Source organism: Aquarana catesbeiana, linkage group LG03 (assembly GCF_042186555.1).
Source record: "Aquarana catesbeiana isolate 2022-GZ linkage group LG03, ASM4218655v1, whole genome shotgun sequence".
Taxonomy (NCBI): Eukaryota; Metazoa; Chordata; class Amphibia; order Anura; family Ranidae; genus Aquarana; species Aquarana catesbeiana.
The window spans coordinates 375,145,123-375,170,809 of NC_133326.1; the positions used below are offsets into that span (position 1 = coordinate 375,145,123).

Genomic DNA, 25,687 nt, shown 5'->3' on the forward strand with positions numbered 1-25,687 from the left:
CAAGTAAATATGATATACTTTCCCATCTAATCACTAATGCTAGCCACATCAGGATTACACATAATCAATGTTGACTGAGAGATTGGAGTTCTGCTTTAAAATGGATGTAAACCCCCCTCAATTTTTTTTTTATATCATACTGTAGAGTATAAGATTTGCTATCATTTGAGCCCAGTCTTGCCACACAGAGTTAATCCATCTGTGAGCAATCTTCTTTTATTGTTCAGTGAGATAAATCTTGACAAACTGAGAAAACTTTGTCAAATCCTCCCCCTTGCTGTGAGTGACAGGTGATTTACATATCTCGTGCACTAGCCTAAGAGACATTCAGTATTTTTTAAATTCCCTCCCCCAATCCTTTCTTCAGCAGCTCTGCAAGGATTGGCTGTTCCACACCTCACCATGATTTGCCATGCTGAAGTCATGTGGTTACTTTCCTGTCTTTTCACTGGATGTTAGAGATCATAGCAGAAGTTCAGCAGACGTTCAGTGTTAGAAATACACAGAGAAAATGCATATTGACAAGGGGAGTGTAGAGGTGGGCGAGGAGACTACTGACATCACGACTCCACCCACCGAGCTCCAGATAACAGACCCACCCACAGAATATGCAGTTTTTCGGTCTAATAACAGACAGAGGGGAGACATTAGACAGGTAAAGATACATGCAGGAGGGATGTATATCCTTATAGATAACCCCTATGGCAGTAGTTTAGAAAGGATGACATTGGGTTTACATCCACTTTAAGGAAAAAAATGTTCCAGTACCTGTATTGCCCCCTCACACACCCCCAATTGTACCTGCAATTTTATTGCAAGGATCAAGTAAGCATAACATGTTTGTTATTGCAATATATATATATATAAAATCGTGGCCCTTTGACCAAAACAGAAATGGGTCACAAACACACGACAAGACTTACAACTGGTCGGTATGCCAAGAAAAGGGGGCATACCCAAGATAAGTAATGGGTGTTTATGGAGAAGAATGTGCTCAGAAGTGCCCTGAAAAAGGGAAAGGGAGGGAGGGTATCGCGCACTGGAACCGACAAGGAGCATAGGTGTGTGGGCTGCTTAAATCCCCCCCCCCCCCCAAGATCCTCTGATAAACTACTTATATATACACACACATGCACACAGTTTATCCTTCTGGATTTATTCCTATTAATTGTTAAAAAGATTATTACAAATTTTAATAAGGAGGTGTTTTTTCTAAACAACTCTTACCAAAACTATTGTAAAGATGGCTACACTCTGTGAAAGCTGCTATATTGAACAACACTCTCCGAGCTGTTAAAACAATTATATTAAAGTACAACTAAAGGCAAAACTTTGTTTTAGTTTTGGACAGTGTGAAGATGGATAAGAACATCTGTCAGTTTTTATTGCTGTCTGTGTCCCCATTAGGGAGATTCACCCTCTCTATTTTTCCTGTTTACCATTATCATTGAAAAAGAAAAATTCCACATTTTGGGTTGTCCCCAGAAAAGTAATAGAGGGGGAATATTGCAATGGGGACACTAGTTCTGGTGACCTGGGGATCCCCACGGTTTGCAGGGATTTCTTCTCACTTCCTGTTTTGGCTATGGGACAGGAAGTGAAGGGAAATCTCCCCAATGGGACACAGATGACAAAAAATAAACTGATAAGGGTTATGTCCCTCTCTTACTCTACCCAAAATATAAAAGTTTTGCCTATATTACGACTTTAATAACAAGAACATGTATAACAAGAACAAGAAGTAACGTATATGAGGGCTTATAGAATAGGCTTTAACATATTTATTCAAATAATACAAGTTCTGACTAGAGATTTGTATCTGTCTCTATAGTGACATAATGACAAGTTTTAGGAGCAGGAAGTCATTCCAGGCTGGGTTACAAAAGTAAAAACAAGATAGAAGAAAAGTGATGAAATTCCACATCAAGTCAGCTTTTTACACAGATATTTAGCAAACAAATGAGGCAGAAAAAAAATTGAAAATGCCACATTTCTCTCAGAGGATATTTAAAAGTACTCTATGAAATAGTGAAAGCCCAACATCCTGCTATAGCCTACCAAGCCACCGAGATCCCCACTTTACTCTCTCTTTCCTAGAGCTCTCCCCCCTTACTATCCTTCCCTTTTCTCTCTTTCTCTCATCTACTCTTATTATCCTATTGACGTTAGGTGGCTTTTTATTGATTATCTTTGACCGACATCAAGCTGTGTTCCAGTTGATCAGTTCTTGGCAGCTTTATGGTAAAGAACTTGCTCTTTGTTACTTAGGTCGGTTGCGAAAGCCACTAAGTTTAGGTTTGCTTTCATAAATTCTGTAACGGTTTGTACACATACTCTGTAAAGTGAACTCATGCCATCCAGTTTTTGGGTAGGTTGTGTGTACTTCGCTAAACGCTTTGGGCCTAGAATTCTTGTGCTATTATGTTAATATTTTGAAAACCAATAAAAACATTGAAAAATAAATAGTGAAACAGCTTTGAAATGATTGGGCTCTTTTTGATTAAAAGGCACCAGTCTCACAAAATAAATAATTACTCGCCCTATTATTCTCAGTTACTTTTAGATACAGAAAGCTAAACAAAAATGGCAACTGCTAAATTTAAAACTAGCCTTTTTAAGTAAGATGCAGCACACGTGGACATTTTTACAACCTATCTTGTAAACACTAGAGTGAAGAGGATCACATACAACAAGCATTTACAAAGCAGGTGTAAAAAGCATTCAGCAACGTTGTGTGCTTTAAATAAACGCATATTTTTAAAGTGTTCATTGATGTACCTAGGCATGTTTTAATAAATGCAGCATATGGAAATCAGAGCTTCTATGAAGTAGTGTGCTTGAGGACAAATAAAAACACTGCAGCCAGACAGATATGTTAGGCGGTCTAAAAGGAAATTACTCTTTAATGGATTGTTTCTGTTGACCATCAGTTTAGTATGTACAGTTGGCCCAGGATCAAAAATTATGATATGCATGACTCTGCCTATTATCCTAATAAAGGAATAAAGCGCCTATATTATGGATTTGTGAAGGAAGTAAGATATAATACATTCTCTGTTTTAAGATTCTAATATGCCTCAATAACAAGCAAATAACTTGTCATACAGATGGTGTCCTTTTTAACTTCAGGATTCATTCTAGGATTGATGCAAGTGTACCTTTTTGGACATTTACTGAAAACAGAAGATAAAATGAAGATCGTGACCATAGGGATCAAATATAAAAAACAAACCTGAATGGTTGTTATGGGCAAAAACTCCACTTTAGCTACAGTGATGTTACAGTAGAGCTGCACGATTCTGGGCAAAATGACAATCACAATTTTTTTTTGCTTAGAATAAAGATCACGATTCTCGTGGTGTAACATCATCTTTACAAAACAATTGGGCTAACTGTGCAGCTTAGTTTTTAAAAAAAAATTTATTAAAGTGTTTTTTTTTCCCATAAAAAAATTGCATTTGAAAGACCACTGCGCAAATACAGTGTGACATAAAATATTGCAACAACTGCCATTTTATTCTCTAGTGTCTCTGCTAAAAGTATATATATGATGTTTCTGGGTTCTAGGTAATTTTCTTTTTTTTTTTTTTGTTCCATAAATGTTCTAAGCAATTTTCTAGCAAAAAATAATGATTTAAACTTGAAACCAAACAAGTGCCAGAAAAATGTTTAATCTTTAAGTGGTTAACATTCCTTTGATCTAAAGAACAAAAGGTTATGATGTTTATAGTTAGCTCAGCGCTGAGGAACGTTGAAAAACTTGGCAGACTGCCTGTTTTTTTTTTTTTGACAGCTGTCAGCTTGAGTAGAGAACTCTACATAGAATCAGGAAAATTCTCTGTTAAGATCGTGAGGGGGGAAGAATCGCAATCTCAACTCTTAAAGATTAATCGTGCAGCTCTACGTTACAGTGAAGGTTATCTCACCTGTTCTGTTGGCAGCTTCATCTGTGAGCACTCATTGTCTGGACACACTACAGCAGAGACAGATTCAAGCAAAAAAGGGGACCAGGCAAGGAAGCAACTTTGAACTTCCACCCCTTCAAGTGACATTGTCAAAGACTGCAATAAGTTCAGAGAAGCTGCCCAGTTTTCATTTTTATGTACTGGAATGACTCCTTCAGACACCAACAAAACTACACTTGAATCCTCATTTGTAAAGTGGCAGACAGGTGCAAAACTTTGACCAATGGCACTGTCCCTCTGACTTACTGCAAACTAGGCATCCAAACATCTACTGGATCCCAGGATCCTGGCTAGTTTGCCTTGTGACTGATTTGGTTCTACTCTAAAGACATGTTTATAAAATAAAAAGAAGAAGAAAAAACTGCGCTATATATATATAGCAAATAAATAAACAAATTGTTCAAGCAGCAACTTTTCTGTGAGATATCAGGACAGTTCCAATACAATACAGCTTTATAAAGTTACGCTAATAACATGAACATAAAAAGTCCACAAGTGATGTGTTCTAAAATTCCTGGTGAGCATCACCACCATCTTGAAGTGTGATCCTGTGTCAACACCACCACCAAAGGCTGAAAGACTCGCTTACCAAATTATAGGGAACTCTCATTACAAAACGTCACAACCACTTGTTGCTCCATACCCAGCCAGGGCCTTTATAGCTTCAGAGGGTCTTCCAAACTGGCACACTAATCTTCCCAACACGGTTGTCATTGGAGTTCCCAGAAAAAAAACTCAAGTGTCTGATTTCAATAATCTTCAGAGATCTTTTCCCGGTCACAGACAACTGATGAGAGGTAAGCACAGCAGCGCTGAGTGCTGAGGGTGTCCAGGTGACCCGCTGGCAATGAATGGATGACACTGAGCTCCGTATCCCCGAGAGAACCGGAACGTGTTTTTGTGCCTTTCAGAGCACTGTGATTTTAAGCCCATTCATTTGAATGGGCTGAAATCGCGCTCGATCGCAACATAAGTAATGCACACACTACGTTTAAAAGCACTTTGTAACCGGATCGCATGGTACTGCTGTACCATGCACTCTAGCACAGGCAAACACATTATTGGGGATCTGAATTTGGGGTGTCATTAGGAATCTATTGACACCAGTAGCAGACTGCACACCCAGAACGTTTGGTAAGAGGTGCGGGAAGCGTGCACAGAACACGGGCTTCCCGCACAGTGTTTTGGTATGAACCGGCACTAACCACAAAAAAGGGTACTAGTGCTTAGGGGTTTGTGGCCCTTATATTCCCAGAGGTCTAATATGGGTATATTCCAACAATCACTCAACAATATATTCCTGTCTCTTATAAATGAAGGCAGTACATATAACAGAAATATTGGAAAGAGATCATTTATAAATAATAGCGGTTCTATTTATAAAAAACACATTTGGATGATATTTGTATAGCCACAAATACACTTAAGTACAAGTGTCAAAGAAATGTTTTGTTATAAAGGAAAACACAATTATTTATGAATGGCCCATCTCCAAAAGGGTTCCATTGGTTACATAACTGCAGCTTACACACTGCTGATTGGTGGAATTCAGGCAGTTCTTTTCAAAACTGCTGCTTGCTGATTTTCTCAGGGAGAGAGGGAATCAGCAAGCGGCTGCAATAGTGGGAACATGCTCCAACCTAAAAACTGGTGGAACATGTAACATGTTCCTAAAGGTGAATTTAGTTAGAACTAAAGACAACATTTAAAAAAATTTTTTTTTTTGGACAGAGTAAGGGAGGATTGTAACAATTCTGTGTCAAATGGGGAGATTTCCCTTTACTTTCTGTCCCATAGCCAAAACAGGAAGTTGGCGGTAATCGTTCCAAAATGATGGAATACAAGGGGGTCATCTGAACCAGTGTCCCCATTGGAAAGTTTCTCCTCTATTGCTGTTCTGGTGTCAACCCAAAAATTGGGACTTTCTTTTACTTTCACTTTTGCTGATAACAGTAACAGGACAAATAGAAAGGGTGAATTTCTCTAACCCACAGACAGCAATAAAAATTGACAGGTGTTCTAATCCCTCTCCACTCTAAAGCTAAATATAGTTGTGCCTTTAGCTATACTTTAAAGTATTTATATAATTTATACCAAGTCTTCTTGTAAAATAAAAACTATTTTTTGCCTTGCACATATGTACATACTTAAAAGTGGTTCTAAAGGGAAAATATTTTTTACCTTAATGCATTCCCTTCATTAGGGTAAACATGTTTTGCTACTTGCTGTGCCCTCACCCCTGTATGGATCCAGTACTGTACCAGTATCTGTTGGTCTGCTCTACACTCTCTGTGCTCTCACAAGCTTGAATAAAACTAGCGGGAGCCATTATTGTTGTCAGTCAAATCCTGTGAGCAAAGAGAGGGGCTGGGCTGAGCTGTGTGTGTGTCAGTGGACACACCCAGCCTGGATCGGGATGGACAGGGCCGTCTTTAATACTGATTGGGCCCTGGGCAAACATTTTCTTGGGCTACAGCCTATCCTTACCGCTCACTGACTGGTTGTTAGAGGTTATAACTCATAATTTCTGCTTGCTGATTGGTTGCTAGAGGTTACTGCACATTATTACCACTCACAAATGGGTTGCTGGAGATTACAGCACAGTATTACTGCTCACTCACTGGTTGCTAGGGATTACAGCACACCATTACCACTCACTGATTGGTTGCTAGAGATTACAGCAGATCACTACTGTTCACTGATTGATTGCTACAGGACACTGCACATCATTACCACTCACTGAGCAGTGGAACAATCCCAAATAATTGAGCAAGTAAAGCGGCACATTAATATACATACTACAAGAGAGCGTCAGAGACTGCAGGCATACTACAGACATACTACAGGAGATGGTCAGAGACTGCAGACATACTACAGTAGAGCGTCAGAGACTGCAGACATACTATAGGAGAGCATCAGTGACTGCAGAGATATTACAGGAGCATCAGAGACTGCACACATATTACAGGAGAATGTCAGAGATTGCAGACATACTACAGGAGAGCATCAGAGACTGCGGACATTCTACAGGAGAACCTCAGAGACTCCAGACAGAGTACAGGAGAGCGTCAGAAACTGCGGACATACTACAGGAGAGCTTCTGAGAACTTTCAGCAATGCACATGAAAAAACACAGCTCAGGGTTCAGGATAGCAGTCAGGCATTCTATGGATATAAGAACAGGTGGGGTTCCCACTCCGATCACTGCTCTCACTTCAGCTGCTCCCTCCTGAGCATACAGGCTGCATGGAGTGGGGGGTCAAAGCATCAGTGGCGCTCCCAGCCCCATGCCCTGTACACTGGCTAGGGAATACAGAGGTCCAGGGGCTCCCACTCTGATCACTTCTCTTCCTACTGCTGCTCTGTTCCGAGCATACAGGCTTCATGAGGCAGAGTCAGAGCTCCCCCCCTCTCCGCCAACTCGGCTTGCCTCCCGTGTCCTCTGTGCGCTCTGCAAGCCGTCATCAGGGCCCCAATTCGCGGGTTGAAGCGGAGGCTGCTTTGGGCCCCCGAACAAAGATTGGGCCCAGGGAAGTTGCCCCATTTGCCCCACGTTAAAAACGGGGATGGAAGCTCCATGTCTGCCCCCATAGCAAGTGTTTGCCATGATGGGGGCAGACACAGAAAGGGAGGAGCCAAAATAGCCAGCAAAGGATCCCAGAAGAAGAGGTTTGGGGCTGCTCTGTGGAATACGATTCCACAGAGCAGGTGATTATAACATGTTTGTTATTTTAATGAAAAGTAAAATGACTTAAAACACAGTCCTATTCACATTATAGCAATCAATATAATAGCGAAACTACAAAAACATATGGGGTAAATTAGACCAGTACTTCAGCATTGACTCTGTCTTGGGTCTAAGGTTCTTCAGAAATAGTTAAACTCTATGCACACATCTTTTGCATTGGTTGGAAACAATAGCAGAATTTTATAGACAGACAAAAGGAGCTACAGTTTGATGCTGTCATTTAAACAGAGGATATTCTTCTGGGGATTTTTTTTATTTTCTTTGTTGGCAATGAAGACATAATTGCCTCAAATGGACATTTTGTTTCCTGCTTTTGTTTAAGGGCCAGAAACGTATGTCTCCATTTATCTCCAACAATTATGTAATACACAATCAATGCCCACAGTACATATATCTGCTGTATATGATGTAAAATGAATAAACAGACAATTACTAAATGCTGCATGACTTTAAAAGGGGCTCCAATCACAACAATCCAAACTTGTTATAATGGCATTTGACAACCTAAAAGATATCTACCTTTTTCAGTGTAGTCTATGAAAAATTAAACTAACCTTTTTCTTATCATGCAAGTATGGAGCAAATGTTGCAATCATTGATAGTGCCGATACCTGTTCCAAGTGGAGCTCAATTGTATCTGAGCACCAAAAACTGAAAAAGCTATTTCATCCCTTGCATTTCTAGTCAAGGTTATCTTGAGCAAGTACAGACAGGTTATGTAGCATTTACTTCCAGGAATCCATCTGCCCTTAGCTTAGGCATGCAGACAGGAGGGGTCTGTTCCCCTCCTCCAAATGAAAGAAAAAAATGCCCATAGTGTCGCTTGGTATGTACAGTATGACATGATTTGGCCTAGGCCAGAAACCAGGAGGCAAGAAATGTTAAAAAAAAAAATAAAAAAATAAAAGTGAATATAATATACATTTCAACCTACTTACTAATGCTAGCAGCATAAGGATTAAAAATAGCGAATGTTGACTGAGAGAGTTTAGTTCAGCTTTCAGTTGACATTTTTTTCCCAAACTCACAAAAACGTATAACTCTGCTCCCTAACTCTAACTCTGTAGCTGTCTTCTTTAACATGACCTCTGTCTGCTTACACAGCCCAAAATATGACTATAAAGTAGAACTGTAATTATGCAAAGCAAGGTTATAGTGATTGTGAAGGGATTATATATTTTTATTTTTTTTTTAATATCAAACAAACATAGTAAACGTGCCTGCTCTGTGCAAAGATTTTACACAGAGCAGCCCCAATCTTCCTCTTCTCAGATCCCCTGCCGGCTCTCCGGGCTCTCCCCCCTTCCTGAGTGCACTCATAGCAGGCTATTTGCTATGGGGGAACTTGTGCAGGCTTGATTCCGAGCTGAGGTCTATGTGTCAATTGACACACAGAGAGCAGCTCAGCTCTGCCTTCTCCTTATAGGCTGAGATTGACAGCAGCAGGAGCCAATAGCTCCCACTACTGCCTCCATAGCCAGTGAGGAGAGAGAGAATGGAGAGGGCTGCTGCTCTGAGGCCCAGCACTGGATCGAGATTTGGCTCAGGTAAGTATAAGGAGGGGGCTTAATGCATTCTTAATGCAAAGAATGCATCAAAGTGATTGTAAAGGCTTGTTTCCTTTTTTTTTTACTATTTTTTTAAAATAACAAACATGTTTTATTTACCTCCTCTGTGTTGTTGGTTTTGCACAAAGCAACCTGGATCCTTCTCTTCTCGGGTCCCTCTTTGCTGCTCCTAGCCCCCTCCCTCCTTCGAGTGCCCCTCAGTCAGCAGCTTACTACAGGGGGCACCCAAGCCGAGTCAGAGATCCATGTATCCATTCAGACACAAGGTCTGACCTGGCCCCGACTTCTCTCTCCCGATTGGCTGACTTACTTTGATTGACAACCACGGGAGCCAATGGCACCGCTGCTCTGTTTCAGCCAATCAGGAGGAGTGTCCTGGATGGCTGAGGGAATTGTGGACATCGCTGGAGAGAGAAGGGGCTCAGGTGAGTAATTAGGGGTAATTACCTTCTGCTTTTAGAACTTCTTTAAGGTAAAAAACCATCTGCCTTTAGAACCACTTAAAAATAAATTTTTCTTTCTTTTTTGTCAAATAATACCCATAACACATGCACCAAAACTATTACTTTTTATTTGTCTGGAGTTAACTGTGCTCCATGTAAAAAAAATATCCACTAGGGTTATCAGAAAAACACAAGACCCCTGCCAAACCCTGTATTAGAGAACTGACTTTAAGTGCAAAAATGTACTGTAGTAATCAACAGCCTTTCTGGACAAATTCTAGTGAATGTTGAACTTTGGCGAAAGACTTTTAGGATGGGCCAATCATGATGTGTTCCAGCCAGAACTAAAATGAACCAAGTAGCTTATGCAAGTACTGTTTAAATGGTTGCAAGAAATGAAGAAAGCAAACCTATGGGCAATGAGAATCCTAACAGGAAATGGCATAACTATAATGCAGAAGTTCTGCAGCAAGTTAAGACCCCAAATGCTGTGCTTTGTCCTTTGGCAGACACATTTTCTATTTCATTTTGATCTCTTCCTTCGGATAAACAGAGGCATTGTGCCAGGATACTGTTACTTAACAGTTATTCAGACTGATGCTGCATAAACAAGCTTAAAACGTGCTTCAACTGTGGATTAAAAAGATGAGTATACTCTCTAGGTTAAGGTCTACCCTAGGCATAACTTTTAATTATATACAGGGCAGCTTATATGTTTTTGCTCAATGCATATGCAACCCATGCTTCCTGCTATTTTAGTGATATATAGTGTTGGATATTTGCAAATCCAGGTAGAAAAAAATATACAATGCATCTTTTGCACTACATACACATTTCTTTAGGTTTTGTTCCTTATGAAAAAAAATACCTGTTTATTTGCTAAAAAGCCAGTGAGCTCCTAGCATCCTATATAAACAGCCCTGCTTCTGCTGCACTGAAATCCCTAGCAGTTATTAGCTAATAACTAATGTTATGGAGATGAGGAAAGGGGGAGGAGTTCTGTAGTCCCCCTGTCAACTTCTAATTGCTGTCTGTGTTCCTACTGCAGATTTACCAGTCTGGTGAAACCGTTGTCACCAAGACAAAAAGTGAGGAGAACAGAGCAAAAGAGTGTTTTAGCTCTGGTTCACACTGGAGCATTTTGACATGTCAAATTGCATGACAAATCAGCGGCAATTGCCGTCAATGGCACCGTTCTAATCAGAGTGTCGCTGCACCAATTTCAAAGAGTAGTTTATGTACTAATTTTTGCGATTTCGGGCTGCGATTTACATTGACATCTGTGCAAAAACCCGCACAGATGTCTCTGAAATCGGGACTGACATGCGGGAGTGAAATCTCAGCTGAACTCGCACGGCTTCATTCCCGCAGCTCAGTGTGAACCTGGGCTTACAGATAGGAATAAAAAATATGGAATATTAAAATATGCAGGAAATCATTTAAGATATACAATAAAGTGTATGTATAGTCTATTTTGTTTTAATTTGGTATACAATGTATCCATTTCTTTTCTTTTTTTTTAATTGCAGTTTTTTTTTTCTATTTTACTGTGTTAACGCTGGCAGGAATCACCCTCTTCATTTTTCTAGCCACTTCAGCCCTGGAAGATTTTACCCCCTTCCTGACCAGAGCCCTTTTTATAATTTAGCACTGCGTCGCTTTAACTGACAATTGCGCGGTCGTGCGATACTATACCCAAACAAAATTTGCGTCCTTTTTTCCCCACAAATAGAGCTTTTCTTTTAGTGGTATTTGATCACCTCTGCGATTTTTATTTGTTGCGCTATAAACAAAAAAAGATCAACAATTTTGAAAAAAAAAAACCAAAATCATATTTTTTCCTTTTTGCTATAGTAAATATCTATAATTAAAAAAAAACAACAAACAAATGTATTCATCGGTTTAGGCCAATATGTATTCTTCTACATGTTTTAGGGAAAAATAAAATCGCAATAAGCGTATATTGATTGGTTTGCGCTAAAATTATAGCGTCTACAAAATAGGGGATAGATTTATGGCATTTTTATTATTTATTTATTTATTTTTACTAGTAATGGTGATGATCTGCAATTTTTATTGGGACTGAGACATTGCGGACAGATCGGACACTTTTGACACATTTTTGGGACCACTGACATTTATACAGTGATCAGAGCTATAAAAATGCACTGATTACTGTGTAAATGTCACTGGCAGGGAAGGTGTTAACACTAGGGGGTGATTAAGGGGTTAAATGTGTTCCCTAGTTAGGGTTTCTAACTGTATGGGCATAGGACTGACGGGGGGAGGAGACATATCAATGTTCCTACTTAGTAGGAACAAACCATATGTCACCACTCCCCTGACAGAACAAACACACACAAATCCCCTTGGCGCTCGTGCACGCGATCGTGGGTAGCCGGCGGTGATTGCACCTGCCGTCCACATGCATCGGGACCCCCCGCTGTGCAGCGGTCACGCGTACGTCCTATAGTGGCTCCTAAGGGGTACGATGTACCTATATGAGATTTCTCCAAGCAGTGCCATTCTGCTGCAGTATATAGTCGTGAGCCGGTCAGGAACCGGCTAGAGACCATTATCACCAAGCCAAAACATGTTTTACAGCTCTCCCCGGAATAAGGGGTGAAGGGAAACCTTCCACTGGGGACACGGGTTCTGTTGACATCTGCCTAAGTGAGGATTTTTCATTACTTTGTAAAAATGCCATCTCTGTTCCCTTTCATCTCTGGAAGTTTTTACAGAGCAAAAAAAAAAAAAAAAAAAAAAAAACTGGCAGGGGTTTTCATGCTTTCTTATGCTATCCAAAAGTAAACAAAAAATGTTCTGGCTATAAGTACACTTTAAGGCCCCACTGGGGCAGTGGCGGGAAAGTGCCGCTATTTTTAGCAGGCCTTTACCGTCATATTTGTGGGGGTATTTGGCTGCTAACGGGGAATTTTTAACCTCCGCTAGCGGCCGAAAAAGGGTTAAAACCACCCACGTGCTTTTCCGGCGGTATAGCGGCGCTGCCCCACTAATTTCAATGGGCAGGAACGGTATACACACCACTCCCTTCACCGCTCCAAAGATGCTACTAACAGGACTTTTTTTTACCGTCCTGCCAGCGCACCGCTCCAGCATGAAAGCCTGAGGGCTTTCACACTGAAGAGACAGAAGCAGCTCTTTCAGGGCGCTTTGCAGGTGCTATTTTTAACGCTGTAGCGCCTGCAAGGCATCCCAGCGTGAAAGGGGTCTAAGCTGTTATTTTAGTTGAAGTATTAATTGGAATCTATAATAGTTTGGGGTGATTTTATTTACATTTACAGGTTTTTAAACTGACCTTTTATTTGTACTTTATTTAAATCGCATTTTTAAAAAGAAACGCCCATTTCACTAGCTTGCACTTTAGAGCGGAGCACAGCTGTAGATCTGTTGAGACTGTCTCTCTCTACTTGAAAATCTGACTCATTCAGGCTAGTATTTCATTTGAGCTTAAACTATTCACCGTAAACAAAAAGGCTTTTTTAAGCAAAGCAGTTACAGTTAGCCTAGTGGACATATGAAGAGGAGGCTAGAGCTCCACCTGCTGGCAAGACTTTTCTATGCAATATTTCCTGACTAATAGTTTATACGTTTTTGTTATATAATATATATATATATATATATATATATATATATATATATATATATTTGCCATGCTGAACAAATTTCCTTTAATGCAAGATTTTTCACTTTAATGGCAGACTATGTGTAAGTGGCAGTAAAAGCAATGAAAATGTCTGGAAACATGCCTCTGGGTTAAATGCTTACTGACCAGGCAGTGCACTGGTGTCACCTTATGATTTTGCTTAGCAGAGAATCACCATGTGTATAATATGTAATTTTATCTTGAGAAATCAAAAGCAGCTGTAATCCTGGCTGCCTGGGAAATGGAAAGCTGGAATGACTCAACTGTTCAAGTTCTCATGGTAAAGACAGAAAAGAAATGCAATTCTGTGCTGTCCGCCAAAAGAAAATTACACAGAGAATTATGGCTAATAAATTACTAAACATCATTTCTAAACATAGGAATTAAAGCTATTTAACAAAGAAAAAAAAGAAACCTGGCAATCTGACAGTCTTTTTTTTTGTATGCAAAAAGCAGCTGATCGTACAACGTACAGCTGTGCAGAGAACAATTACAGCTCTCCAAGAAGATTCCAACACTGATACTGTATAAATAAGGGTAATAAAATCGTGCTGGCACATCCACCCATAGGACAAAGAGTGATCTCTAAATGACCACAATATAACGTGTGACATCTGTGGTTTTGTCTCAGGGACTAGATTACAAAGTATTTGCTTTGTTACGTTCATTATGGCTTATGCAACAACAGTAAACTCAGACTCTTTGGCCAGAAGAAATCTTGGCATTACATCTAATTTTGGCTTTAAAATGTAACGAGTATTATTGTTTGCAATTATTCTGCACCACCAAACGACAAAGTGCTGCACACCACAGAAATGAAAGAAGACGTCTGCCAAATGTTCACTTGTTTCACTTGCTGTTTAAAGGGCATTCAGGATATTATCAGACTCCTTATCATTTGTCAGTAACTAAAAATGGTTCTGTTTCTCCATCAAATCACTTCTAAAGCTGAACTCCAGGCAGCCATTAAAAAAGGCAGCTGTATACTCCCTTAAAATAATTACATGTATTTTTACATACAGCTAGCATACTGTAATTACTTGGCTGGACACCGGGCTCCCATCACTTCTTGCACAGTAACAGCCAGACTTGAAGTAATGACAGCACCAGCAACTGCTAATAAGGTTCTGCTACATGCACATGTGCCGAAATGGAACATGTTGACAGAAGAAGAGAGCACAGTGTGCAAAATTGATGACTTGTAAATGTGTTGCTACTCCTTCACTGTTAAGTCTGAGGGCAGGAGGGTTACATCCGTGTATTCCTCACAAAGATCGTTGTGTCACTCTACAGCATAGAATGCCTAGCATAGATATATGAATGGCAAAAGTATCTGGACTACATATGTGTATTTCAACTCTGTATATGGTGATCTGCATGTAATTCAGCTTAAAGCCTAAGTTAACCTTTTTTTCTAAATTTCAGCTCCCCTATATACCAATATAGCATTAATGTACTTATTTTGCAAATATAAAACAGCTTTCCATTAATTCTACACAGGCTTGCCTCATTCTCTTCATATCTGTTTAAACACACTGCTCGATTACTTCTGCCTTACTTCCGGGACAGACTTTAGGTCATAACACAGGAAAGAGTTGACCAGCTGATCTCAATAGCACACACCCTGCATTATCTACCCTCAGCTGGTCAACTCCTTCCTGTGTCATGACCTAAAGTCTATCCTGGAAGTAAGGCAGAAGTAATCAAGCAGTGTCCTGCCAGTGTGCGGCTCTCATTCTGGGATGGCGTCCCAGAACGGCCATTCTCGCGTGCCCATGGCGCGACCCCAATCTCTGTAAAGAGCCGCGGCTCTTTAACCATGTGATCGGCTGTGTCCAATCACAGCCGGTCGCATGTAAACACGAAGATGCTGGTAATTGGCTCTCCTCACCTCACACTGACAGGGTGTGTGGCAAGGAGAGCTGATCAGCAGCATCTCCACGCAGGGGGACATCTAGGAATGTAATCAGGGCACTGATCATCAGTGCCCTAATTACAATATAGCAATATAGTGTCACCAATCAGTGCCCACCATTGCCCACTAATGCCAGCAATCAGTGCCCACCAGTGGCAGCAATCAGTGTTCACCACTGCCCACAAGTGCCAGTGCCCACCACTGCCCACAAGTGCCACCAGTCCATTAGCTATGTCAGTCAGTGCTGCCTATCAATGCCCATCACTGCTGTCGATCAATGCCCATCAGTGTCACCCATCAGTGCCACCCATCAATGCCCATCCATGTCCATCAGTACCACCTATCAGTGCCCACCAGTGCCGCCTATCAGTGCCCACCAGTGCCACCTAACTGTGCCCATAAGTGCGGCATATTAGCACCTCCTCATCAGTGCCACCTAATCAATGCCCATAATGCCACCTCATCAGTGCCGTCCAGTTCAGCCTATCAGTGCCGCCTCATTAGCGCACATCAGTGAAGGCAAAAAATTACAAAATTTACTGATAGAAAAAAAGTAAAGAACTTTTTTTTTTCCAAATTTTTGGTCTTTAAAAAAAAAAAAAAAACCCAGCAGTGATTAAATACCACCAAAAGAAAGCTCTATTTGTGTGAATAACATGATAAAAAATGTGTTTGGGTACAGTGTAGCACGACCGCACAATTGTCAAAGTGCAACAACGTTGAAAGATGAAAAATGGCCTAGGCAGGAAGGGGGTGTAAGTGCCCTGTAAGCAAGTGGTTAAACAGCTATGAAGAGAGTGAGGTAAGCCGGTGTAGAACTAATAGAAAGCTGTTTTATGTTTGCAAAATAAGTACAATAATGCTATAATAGTACATAGGGGAGCTGTAATTTAGAAAGAAAAAAAGAAGGTGAACTTAGCCTAAGTCTAGGGCTACATGGGCAATTAACACTTTTTACTACTAAGAGATTTAACTGCTTGTTAGTCATCTCATCTCCAGACTAAAATAAATATGATTTCATAAAGACAACTGTCAACAAGAAGTTAAATCTCTCAGTAGTTAAAGTTGAAGAAAACTGTATCTGAGCACCACAAACTGAAAGTGTTATTCATTTTTAATATCCACACAAAACTCACCCATCCATGTCTCCATGCTTTATTTAGTAGAGAAATTACTTTGAAAAAAAAAAACCCTATCCATCTCTAGTCATGGCCCTCTTGAGTTAAAGTGGTAGTAAAGTCGTTTTGTTAAGTTGTACCTACAGGTAAACTTATAATAAGGCTTACCTGTAGGTACTGGGAATACCACCTAAAGTTGTGGTGTTTAGGAGATATTCACACTGCATGCAGCCAGTGACGTCACCGGCACATGCGCTCTGAAGGTCCGGCATATCGTGTCGAACCTTCAGAGCTCTGTGCCGCAGCCGAGGGCTCCCACGCGCATGCGTGAGAGTGACGTCATTGCTGCCCCGGCCACTCATACAGCAGGAGCCGTGGACCCAAAAGGAAGACCAAGGAAAGATGGAAACCCTATCAGCGCTGGAGGGCTTTGTTCTAAGGTGATGTCACCGGTGCATGTGCTCTGAAGGGACGGCATATCCGTGTTGTCCCTTCAGAGCTCTGTGCCGTGGCTGTGTGACATCATCGCGGCTCAGACAGCTGAAGCACACAAACTCGTAAGGAAGACAGGGTGAAGATGGAAGGCCTGTCAGCGGTGACAGCGGGCCACTGGAGGGCTTTGCTCTAAGGCAAATAATTCATGCCTATGCCTACTAGCACATTATGCCATTGCCTTGCAGGGGATTTTTTTTTCTTAATGCTGCAGTTTACTACCGCTTTAAGTTGGTCATATATGGATTGAATTTAAATTAATATATTGTGGTTCCCTTTCATGAGAAATCGATCTATCAATAAACGTTTCACAAATGGGCTTGGTAGAAAATCTCTCTCGATGGGCTCCTGCAGCCAATGAGCTGCAGTGTTGATCACTGTATTCGGACAGTGGGAGAGTCCCACTGTCATAATACAAAGCTAAAGCGGGCAGGATTTTCCAATCCACCTTGAATGTGAGAATAGGGAAGTTGGGGATTAATTAATGCTCAACTTAAAGTGGTTGTAAACCTTAGACATGAAATTTCAGCACATCCTAGATCCTAGTGATCTAAATTTATGAAAGATTAATTACTTGCAAAATTTTCTAACAGAAACTAAGTCGTATATCAAATTTGTCTTTTTCCGTTTATTTAGAAAAAAATGAAAAACCCAGTGGTGGTTAAACACATGCCGACCAGCCGCCGCAGTTGTACTGCGGCAGAATGGCACGGCTGGGCGAAACGACGTTATGTAATGTCGCTTCGCCCTGTGGCCACTAGGGGGCGCACGCGCGCCCCCCGCGCCGATCACCACCGGGCTTCTGGGGGACACGAAGAACCCGGAACTGTGTGTGTAAACACACAGTTTCCGGTTCTCTGAGGGGAGAGCTGACAGATCGTCTGTTCATACAGAGTATGAACAGATGAGATGATCTGTTAGTTTCCCTGCACAGTCCACTCCCCCCCTTCAGTTAGAACACAAACTAGGACACACATTAACCCCTTCACTGCCTCTAGTGTTAACCCCTTCACTGCCAGTGACATTTTTACAGTGATCAATGCATTTTTAATCGCACTGATCGCTGTATTAATGCCAATGGTCCCAAAAATGTGTCAAAATTGTCTTATGTGTCCGCCATAATGTTGCAGTCATGATAAAAATCGCTGATCGCCGCCATTACTAGTAAAAAAAAAAAAAAAAATTACTAGAAATGCCATAACACTATCCCCTATTTTGTAGACACTATAACTTTTGCGTAAACCAATAAATATACATTTATTGCGATTTTTTTATCAAAAATATGTAGAAGAATACGTATTGGCCTAAACTGAGGAAAAAAAAATTATATATTTTTTGGGGATATTTATTATAGCAAAAGTAAAAAATCATGTGTTTTTTTTTTCAAAAAATAAAAGCCGCAGAGGTGATCAAATACCACCAAAAGAAAGCTCTATTTGTAGGAAAAAAGGACGTCAATTTTGTTTGGGAGCCACGTCGCACGACCGCGCAATTGTCAGTTAAAGCGACGCAGTGCCGAATCGCAAAAAGCACTCTGGTCTTTGGCCAGCCAAATCGTCCGGGGCTGAAGCGGTTAAATACGACCAAAAGAAAGCTCTATTTCTGTGAAAAAAAAAAGATAAATTCTTATGGGTGCAGTGTTGCATGACCGTGCAATTGTCATTCAAAGTGTGAGTTCTGTGAAAGCTGAAAAATGGCCTGGGCAGGAAGGGGGTAACAGTGCTTGGTATTGAAGTGGGTAAAGATGGATGATTCATGTAGCATTTACTATACAGGCAGGAGGGTGTGCTTAACTGAGAAAGCCCTCCTCCAAATAAAAGAAAAAAAAATGCCCACGAAGACTCCTGGGATGTATGATAAAAAAAAAAAATAGTTAATGTTGATAGAGGGAGTTTGGTTTGCCTTATACTACATAAGCGATTCTGATCTTTAGTTGCTGCCAGTCACCTTACTGGGCTATGCTACACGGGATATTTTTAGTATATCTCTCGATCGTGCCACTAAAACTGATCGCTAAACAGATGGAACACAAATAGCATATAGTACTAGAAAATCTTACAGAATGCACAATGGTCCAATCATACGACTGATCACTACATGATACTACTACATATTACTTTTGTAGCTTACACCATAGGGAGCCATCTGTTCTGCTTGTTTAGCAATTAATTGCTAACTGCTACCGATTAACTGCTAGCAATCTAAGTGGTGTGATTGCGCTACTAAAAATCTCCAGTGTAACTCTAGCCTAATGAGGTGTCTACCAGCAAGTTGTTAAAAGTCTCAGTAGCAAGCAAATAAAGTCAAACATGTGGCTTAGCACTTAAACCTGCACTGGAAAATGATAGTTAAAAATAGAAGCTTGCCATTTAAAGTGGAATGTTTTCAATGTCTGTTGATTTAGTATTTTTCACTTACCCATGCAGCATGGCCTCATTAGTTTCTCTTTCCTTTGATAAGCTTAAAACCCAACTCTGGGCAGATAAAAAAATTTATCTTGCAGTGGGGCTGTGCCCACATTGAAAGGCTTAAAGTAGAACTATAGGCAACACTTTTTTTCAACTTGGTTAGAGCAAGGGAGGGTTATAACCCCATCATCTTTATGTAGAGCAACAATTCTTTTTTCAGATCCTCAGAGAGTTCTTTGCCATGAGGTGCCATGTTGAACTTCCAGTGACCAGTATGAGAGAGTGAGAGCGATAACACCAAACTTAACACACCTGCTCCCCATTCACACCTGAGACCTTGTGACACTAACAAAAAAACGTGACACTGGGGAGGGAAAACTCACTTTTTAGCGGTTTCGACATTAATGGCTGCATTGAGTTATTTTCAGGGGACAGCAAACTTACACTGTTATACAAGCTGTACACTCACTGCTTTACATTGTAGCAAAGTGTCATTTTTTTCAGTGTTGTCACATGAGAAGATATAATAAAATATTTACAAAAATGTGAGGGGTGTGCTCACATTTGTGAGATACTGTATATATATATATTTTTATATATATAACAACGGGAAAGATTTAAAACCTCTGGCATTGTTGTCTTTGGCTCACTGGGAAAATTTCTCCTCACTTCCTGGTTTCTTAGTTGTAACATTGGAACCAGAACAGAAAAAACGTGACAATCTCCAAAGGGGGAACAGACAGCAATAAAAACTGACAAATATCTTAGCCTACTCCCTTTCTATTAGAAATGTGTTTTTATATCAGTGTTCCCCCTCCTTTCCTGTCTCATTGACAACATAGTTCAGAAGGGGTGGATCAGAGCCAGCAAACAGGAAGCTGAGGGCTACTACTAGAATGCCCCAGTTTCAGCTGTCTCAGGCTGCTCTACAAGAGATCAGGATAGGTAGGAAGAAGCCATAAAGAAATAAACACTGCTAAAATGATGTGCTTCAAGCTACTTGCTCCATTCCCACTTCCAAATAGATGTTTAATATGTTGCCCTGTGTTTATGCATATCAAGGAGGAGAGGAGGCTACATGAGGCATATCAAGCTACCTTCTACAAATTCACTTTCACTTTATGTTTAATCTCTTTTATTAAGTATTTGCAGAAAATACAGGTTTACGATACAAATACAGGTTGTAACTGAATAAATGTGTCTGAATTCGGACACCCATAGTATGGTTAGTTTCGAGCAATGTAGAATAGAATAATAAAGAGACAGAAAAATGTTTTCAATTTTAAACATTGGTTCACAAGAAACAGATGCCCAGAGTGGGATTCACGCATACAGATTAATATAAGCCACTGGACTAGAGTGAAAAAAAAACACAATTATAAGGGAAACCCAATAGTAATATCCATCTTAGCCAGAGACACAATATCTGGGTTAGCAGCCAACCCACTGGTGCTAGTTTATAATGAACTGGTATAAAAATCTTGGTGCATATTACAATGTAAAGAAAAAGAGAAAAGGATACAGATGAAGAAGAAAGGAGAAATAAGGAGAGCAGGAGAAGGGGAACAGAGAAGGGGAATAGGGAAGGGGGGGGGGGGTGAGTATCATGGGGCGGTCCCAGGTAAAATTGAAACCTCAGACGTTGTTAGAGATAAAGTCAAAGTCCGAGTCCGAGGAATATCTGAATTGAGACCATACTGTCCACATAAGTTTATGCGAGTCAGATTTATCCTCACCCCATGTAACCATACGTTCCATTAGCTCGTTATTGTCCAATTCACAAGCCCATTCAGCCACTGATGGAGCCTCAGCCTGGCACCAGTGCCTAGCCATCACCGAACGAGCCACTGTGAGAACGTGCCTAATTATGTTTCTTTTAATTTGTTTATAGGAGCCTGGCAACATAGATAGCACTGTGATCTGAGGTTCATTTGGGATGTCATCTCCCACTGATCATTTTCGGACATGTGCTCCAAATATGGGTCATGGTGCCAGACTCCCGCAAACATCGCCAGCCAGTATCAGGGATAGATGAATCAATTTTATGTAGTAATGTAGGGCAGCGATACCACGTAGATAAGATCCGATAGTTGCGCTCATGTGCATGAGAAGATATAGAGAGTTTGTATTAAACAGCCAGTTTTTTGTCCCAGTCCATCTTTCACTTTAAATAATAACTATATCAAAAACTATTGCACAAAGGTATATACAAGAGTCTTATTCACAACAATAAAATAGAAGAATGTAATAAATTACTGTATATACTCGAGTATAAGCCGACCCGAATATAAGCCGAGGCACCTAAGTTTACCACAAAAAACTTGGAAAACGTATTGACTCAAGTATAAGCCTAGGGTGGGAAATGCAGCAGCTACTGGTAAATTTTCAGGATGTGGTGCGGCACGGACAACACAGGGGCTACCGGCCTCACTGTGCCCATCAGTGCAGCCTCATTTCCCATCATTGCAGCCTCACCGTGCCCATCATTGCAGCCTTACCGTGCCCATCATTGTAGTCTCATGTCTATCACTGCTGCCTCATTGTGCCTGTCATTGCAAACTCACTAATAGTGACTGTGCCCATTCATGCAGTCTCAGCAGTCAGTACCTGGATTGCACAGCGGGCATCTCCCGCTGTATCTCGGAGCTCAGTCTGAAATGTTCGGCCGCGCTGTGACAAAAGTCCTGCCCTCCTCCTAGACCAGCTCATATGATAGGTGCAATGTTCTGTCTATCACAAGAGCTGGTCTAGGAAGAGGGCGGGACTTTTTTCACAGCGCGGCCGAAAATTTCAGAGTCAGCTCCGAGACACAGCGGTCTCCCGCTGTGTAAGGGAGTGAGAGAGGGAAGCACTGCAGCCACAGTTCAAAGCGGCCCCAGGGCAAGCAGCCTAATGTCCGGTATCCCAGTAGGCCAGTCTGGCCCTGCCCTCACTCAAGTATAAGCTGAGGGGGGCTTTTTCAGCATTAAAAATGTGCTGAAAAAGTCGGCTTCTACACGAGTATATACAGTACATTATTACCACAAAATATTTACTGAACACCTCTTTGATGCAGTTTCATTTTGTTACTCAAAGTGTGACTTCACTAACTCCTGGGCTATGGGGTTTATTTTACTGCAGGTGCACTTGGAAGTGCAGATGCTGTAGATCTGAGGGGGACATGCAAGGAAAATAAAAAAACAGCATTTTTTTCTTGCACATAATTGGATGATAGAAATCAGCAGAACCTTCCCTTATTTCAGATCTAGAGCAACTGCACTTCCAAGTGCACTGTGGATTTGCCTTTAGTAAATCAACCCCTATGTCTAGCTTAATTTGTCATGACCCTTTGCCATGAAAGCCCTTCAGTGGACATTGAGATTGTGCTTATTGGATCAGTGTAGGTCCAGTGTTTAGCACAGAAATCGGGGACCACTAATAACCAAGTAAAACTAAATCAGATAATCACACAGAGAAGTTTTTTTTTTTTTTTTAAGGGTTATGGTGTACAGATATTTGAGAGTAGTTTGAGATAAGGTGAAGGTAATTTTGATTGTACACTGTTCCATAAGATCCAATTCAAAATATTTAAATACTGTAGGTATTAACAACTTCATATGTTCAGTAATCTCTCCTGCATGCAGCAGCATCACATGACTGCTGCTTCTGTAACAAGTGCCCAACTGGATGCATGCTGCGTACATGTGGGGGTGGGATCTATCACCAGTTGACAATTCTAGATAAGCTAAGCCCACAGTAGACCCCACTCACAATGCAGTAGGCTGAAAGCACAAGGCTATACACTGCATTTGGAGGATTACTGCCAAGACACGGTACTGTTTTTTTTAACTGCATAGTTATCCTATAAGATGGCTTACAGGTTCACTTTGAATGATGAAAATGACTTCAGAGGAGATTTAGGGAAAAGAGTACACTTAAAGGGGAGCTCACAAGGTTCTCATTGCTAACATGGGTATCCCTTGTATTTAAAAAAAAAAATGGTTTTGAGGAATAGGTTTACCTGCCTGTACTATGAATGAATGAACTACAAGTCCTGTTTGCCACTGCGGCTTATAATTCTCAATGAACTGTGAGGGTGCTGCCCTTGTAGTTCATTGATTCTTCCTGTTCTTTACTAACAGTCTACCTGTACAGGAGGTACAGGCAGACAGCTGTACTGAGAGTCTGCAGGAGCCTGACATTACACCCATGATCTGCTGATCGCAGGTGCAATGCAATGCAGGCTCTTAAAAAAAAAATTTAAAAAAGGGAAATTCTGCAGGTAAAAAAATGTGCATTTATTATTTATTCATTTTTTACAAAGTGAACTTTACCTTTGAATCTTATTTGTCCAGAAAATTAGGTGTTTATACAGAAATGTAAAGCATTCATCTTCCTACGTTTTAGCAAATGAATTATTAATTTAGGAAATTACAAAAAAATAGCGTACACCTGCAAGAGGAAATTAGATGGCTGTAGTTTTGATCTAGTAGGTTTTAATTAACTCGAGTGATGTGTCAAAATAATGCATTTGCTGATTGAAACCCACAAAATTTATCTACAGTGAGATCCTAAAAATCTACACTGCTAATAAGGATCACCAGGTCGTAAACTGCAGTGTTGGCAGGCAAAAACAAGGAGGTCTTAAAATGTCAGAGTGTCTACAGCTGTCAAGTACCAGGCACGAGACATAATTCTAGCTCAAGGTGACTTCTCAGAATAGTTTAGTCACTTAATATATAACACAGCTTAAGCATTCGTTTTTATAGAGTGGTTTTTATTACCGTCCAATTCTATCATCCATTTGGCTTGAGCTCAGCAGGAGGAATGTAAAGTAAAAATACAAATTCACAAGAAAGTGAAGAAAGTGGAATATGACCTCTACTACTGCTAACAAACCATTTGTTTCTTATTAATTCAAATTCCTGGCTGGACAAACGTATCAATACATTGTTACCAGTCTCATCTTCCTCCACCCAGGTTAAATTCAATGCATGACTCAACAAAGGAAAACTATCCAGTCCTAGAAAAGAATGATTTAGTGGTAGAGCAAGCAAACAAATTATGGTCAGCTGCATTTGGAAGAATCCACAATGGGATGCCTTTTTCCATGTATTTAAAGATTACCTTTCTCAAGAGGCCAAAGGAATTTACTGTAAAATCAATCTGTTATTGGCTAACTGAATATACAGTATGTTGTACTGCAAGCTTTGGAGAATATTCTGTCCTCATCACAAGACATGGTGCCAAAACAAATGAATATTTGTGAATGCTTACAATACAAATATATTCACTTAGTCAATAAAAGGTGTCACATATACCTTTTCTTTCTTGCTACTATACAGTATATGACTAATACAGTGCCTCAATTTGCAAAAAGTAATACTTGCACCACTCACTATGACCAAACAGATACTTCTCAACACCACAGCTTTCACTTACCTTGGTAATAGGCTTGTTATATTCTTGGGGTTCAGTCTGCAAAAGATATTAAAGGGGAGCATGAAACAGTAGTGGCTTTTCTGAAAACATGTCAAACAACTTTGTTCAGACATGGAAAAGTATAGGAGGATGACAACATTCCACCACCATGACTACCAAGACAGCCTTGCATTCATTCCAGGTTAAGGTATGTTTGCTGTCAAAGAAGAAACAGCTATTTACACAAAAGGTTGCCAATCAGCCTTGAAATGTATTATGAAAGTTGTACAGTACATTATTGTGAAACTAAATGTTAGGGGTTTCTTCTGCTTCAGATATAAATTCTACATGCAGCTAAGATGATGCACAGCCATGATCCTACAGCCATGCTAGGTTCATGCCAATATACACAGCCAAGTAGCAAGTGTGATCTTTATATTTTGGCTATACTGTATACCTACAGTACCTAAAAATTTGAACAAATATAAACAAACATATGCACCAGCCACACCATCTTTGCTGTCATTATCATCCCTCCTGCCTGCTGAATCTCTTTTCCATCCCCTCCCCTCTTTTGCTGCCATATCACAGAAAGGGGTGCCAAGTATAATGTCTAAAAAAAACAAAAAAAAAAAACAAAAACAAAAAAAAACCCACACAAAACAAAAACCCTACTGGTTTAAATTAAGCAACATCACCATTTTAAGATGCAGCATCCTTCTGTGAATGGGATATCTGAGCCCTCAATGGATGCAGCAAGAATGGTTCACAATATATAGGGAAATAAGGAGATATGCTTATAAGTCAGTTTTTTTTAGAATTTACTTAAAGCTTATATGGCCAAGTATGGTTCAATATGTAAAGAAAAAAAATATGGCAAACACTGGCCTTATTTGATAAAGTTAAAAAAAATGCTCTGTTACCCAGAACCACTGCCAGACTTTACATGGGTACAGCTTCTGA

At 40.4% G+C, this 25,687-nt stretch overlaps 1 protein-coding gene across 2 annotated transcripts in view; it reads right to left on the minus strand.

Moving 5' to 3' along the window:
• The window catches only part of ARHGAP26 (Rho GTPase activating protein 26), a 744,136-nt gene that overhangs the window by 95,394 nt on the left and 623,055 nt on the right, over nucleotides 1-25,687 (minus strand). Inside the window, exon 21 of one of the 2 annotated variants that reach the window (XM_073620638.1) lies at nucleotides 24,746-24,781. The exons of the other annotated variant lie outside the window; for it this stretch is intronic. Within the exon in view, the coding sequence (XP_073476739.1) occupies nucleotides 24,746-24,781 (36 nt within the window). The remainder of the gene's footprint in view (nucleotides 1-24,745; nucleotides 24,782-25,687) is intronic. 2 annotated transcript variants of the gene reach the window in all.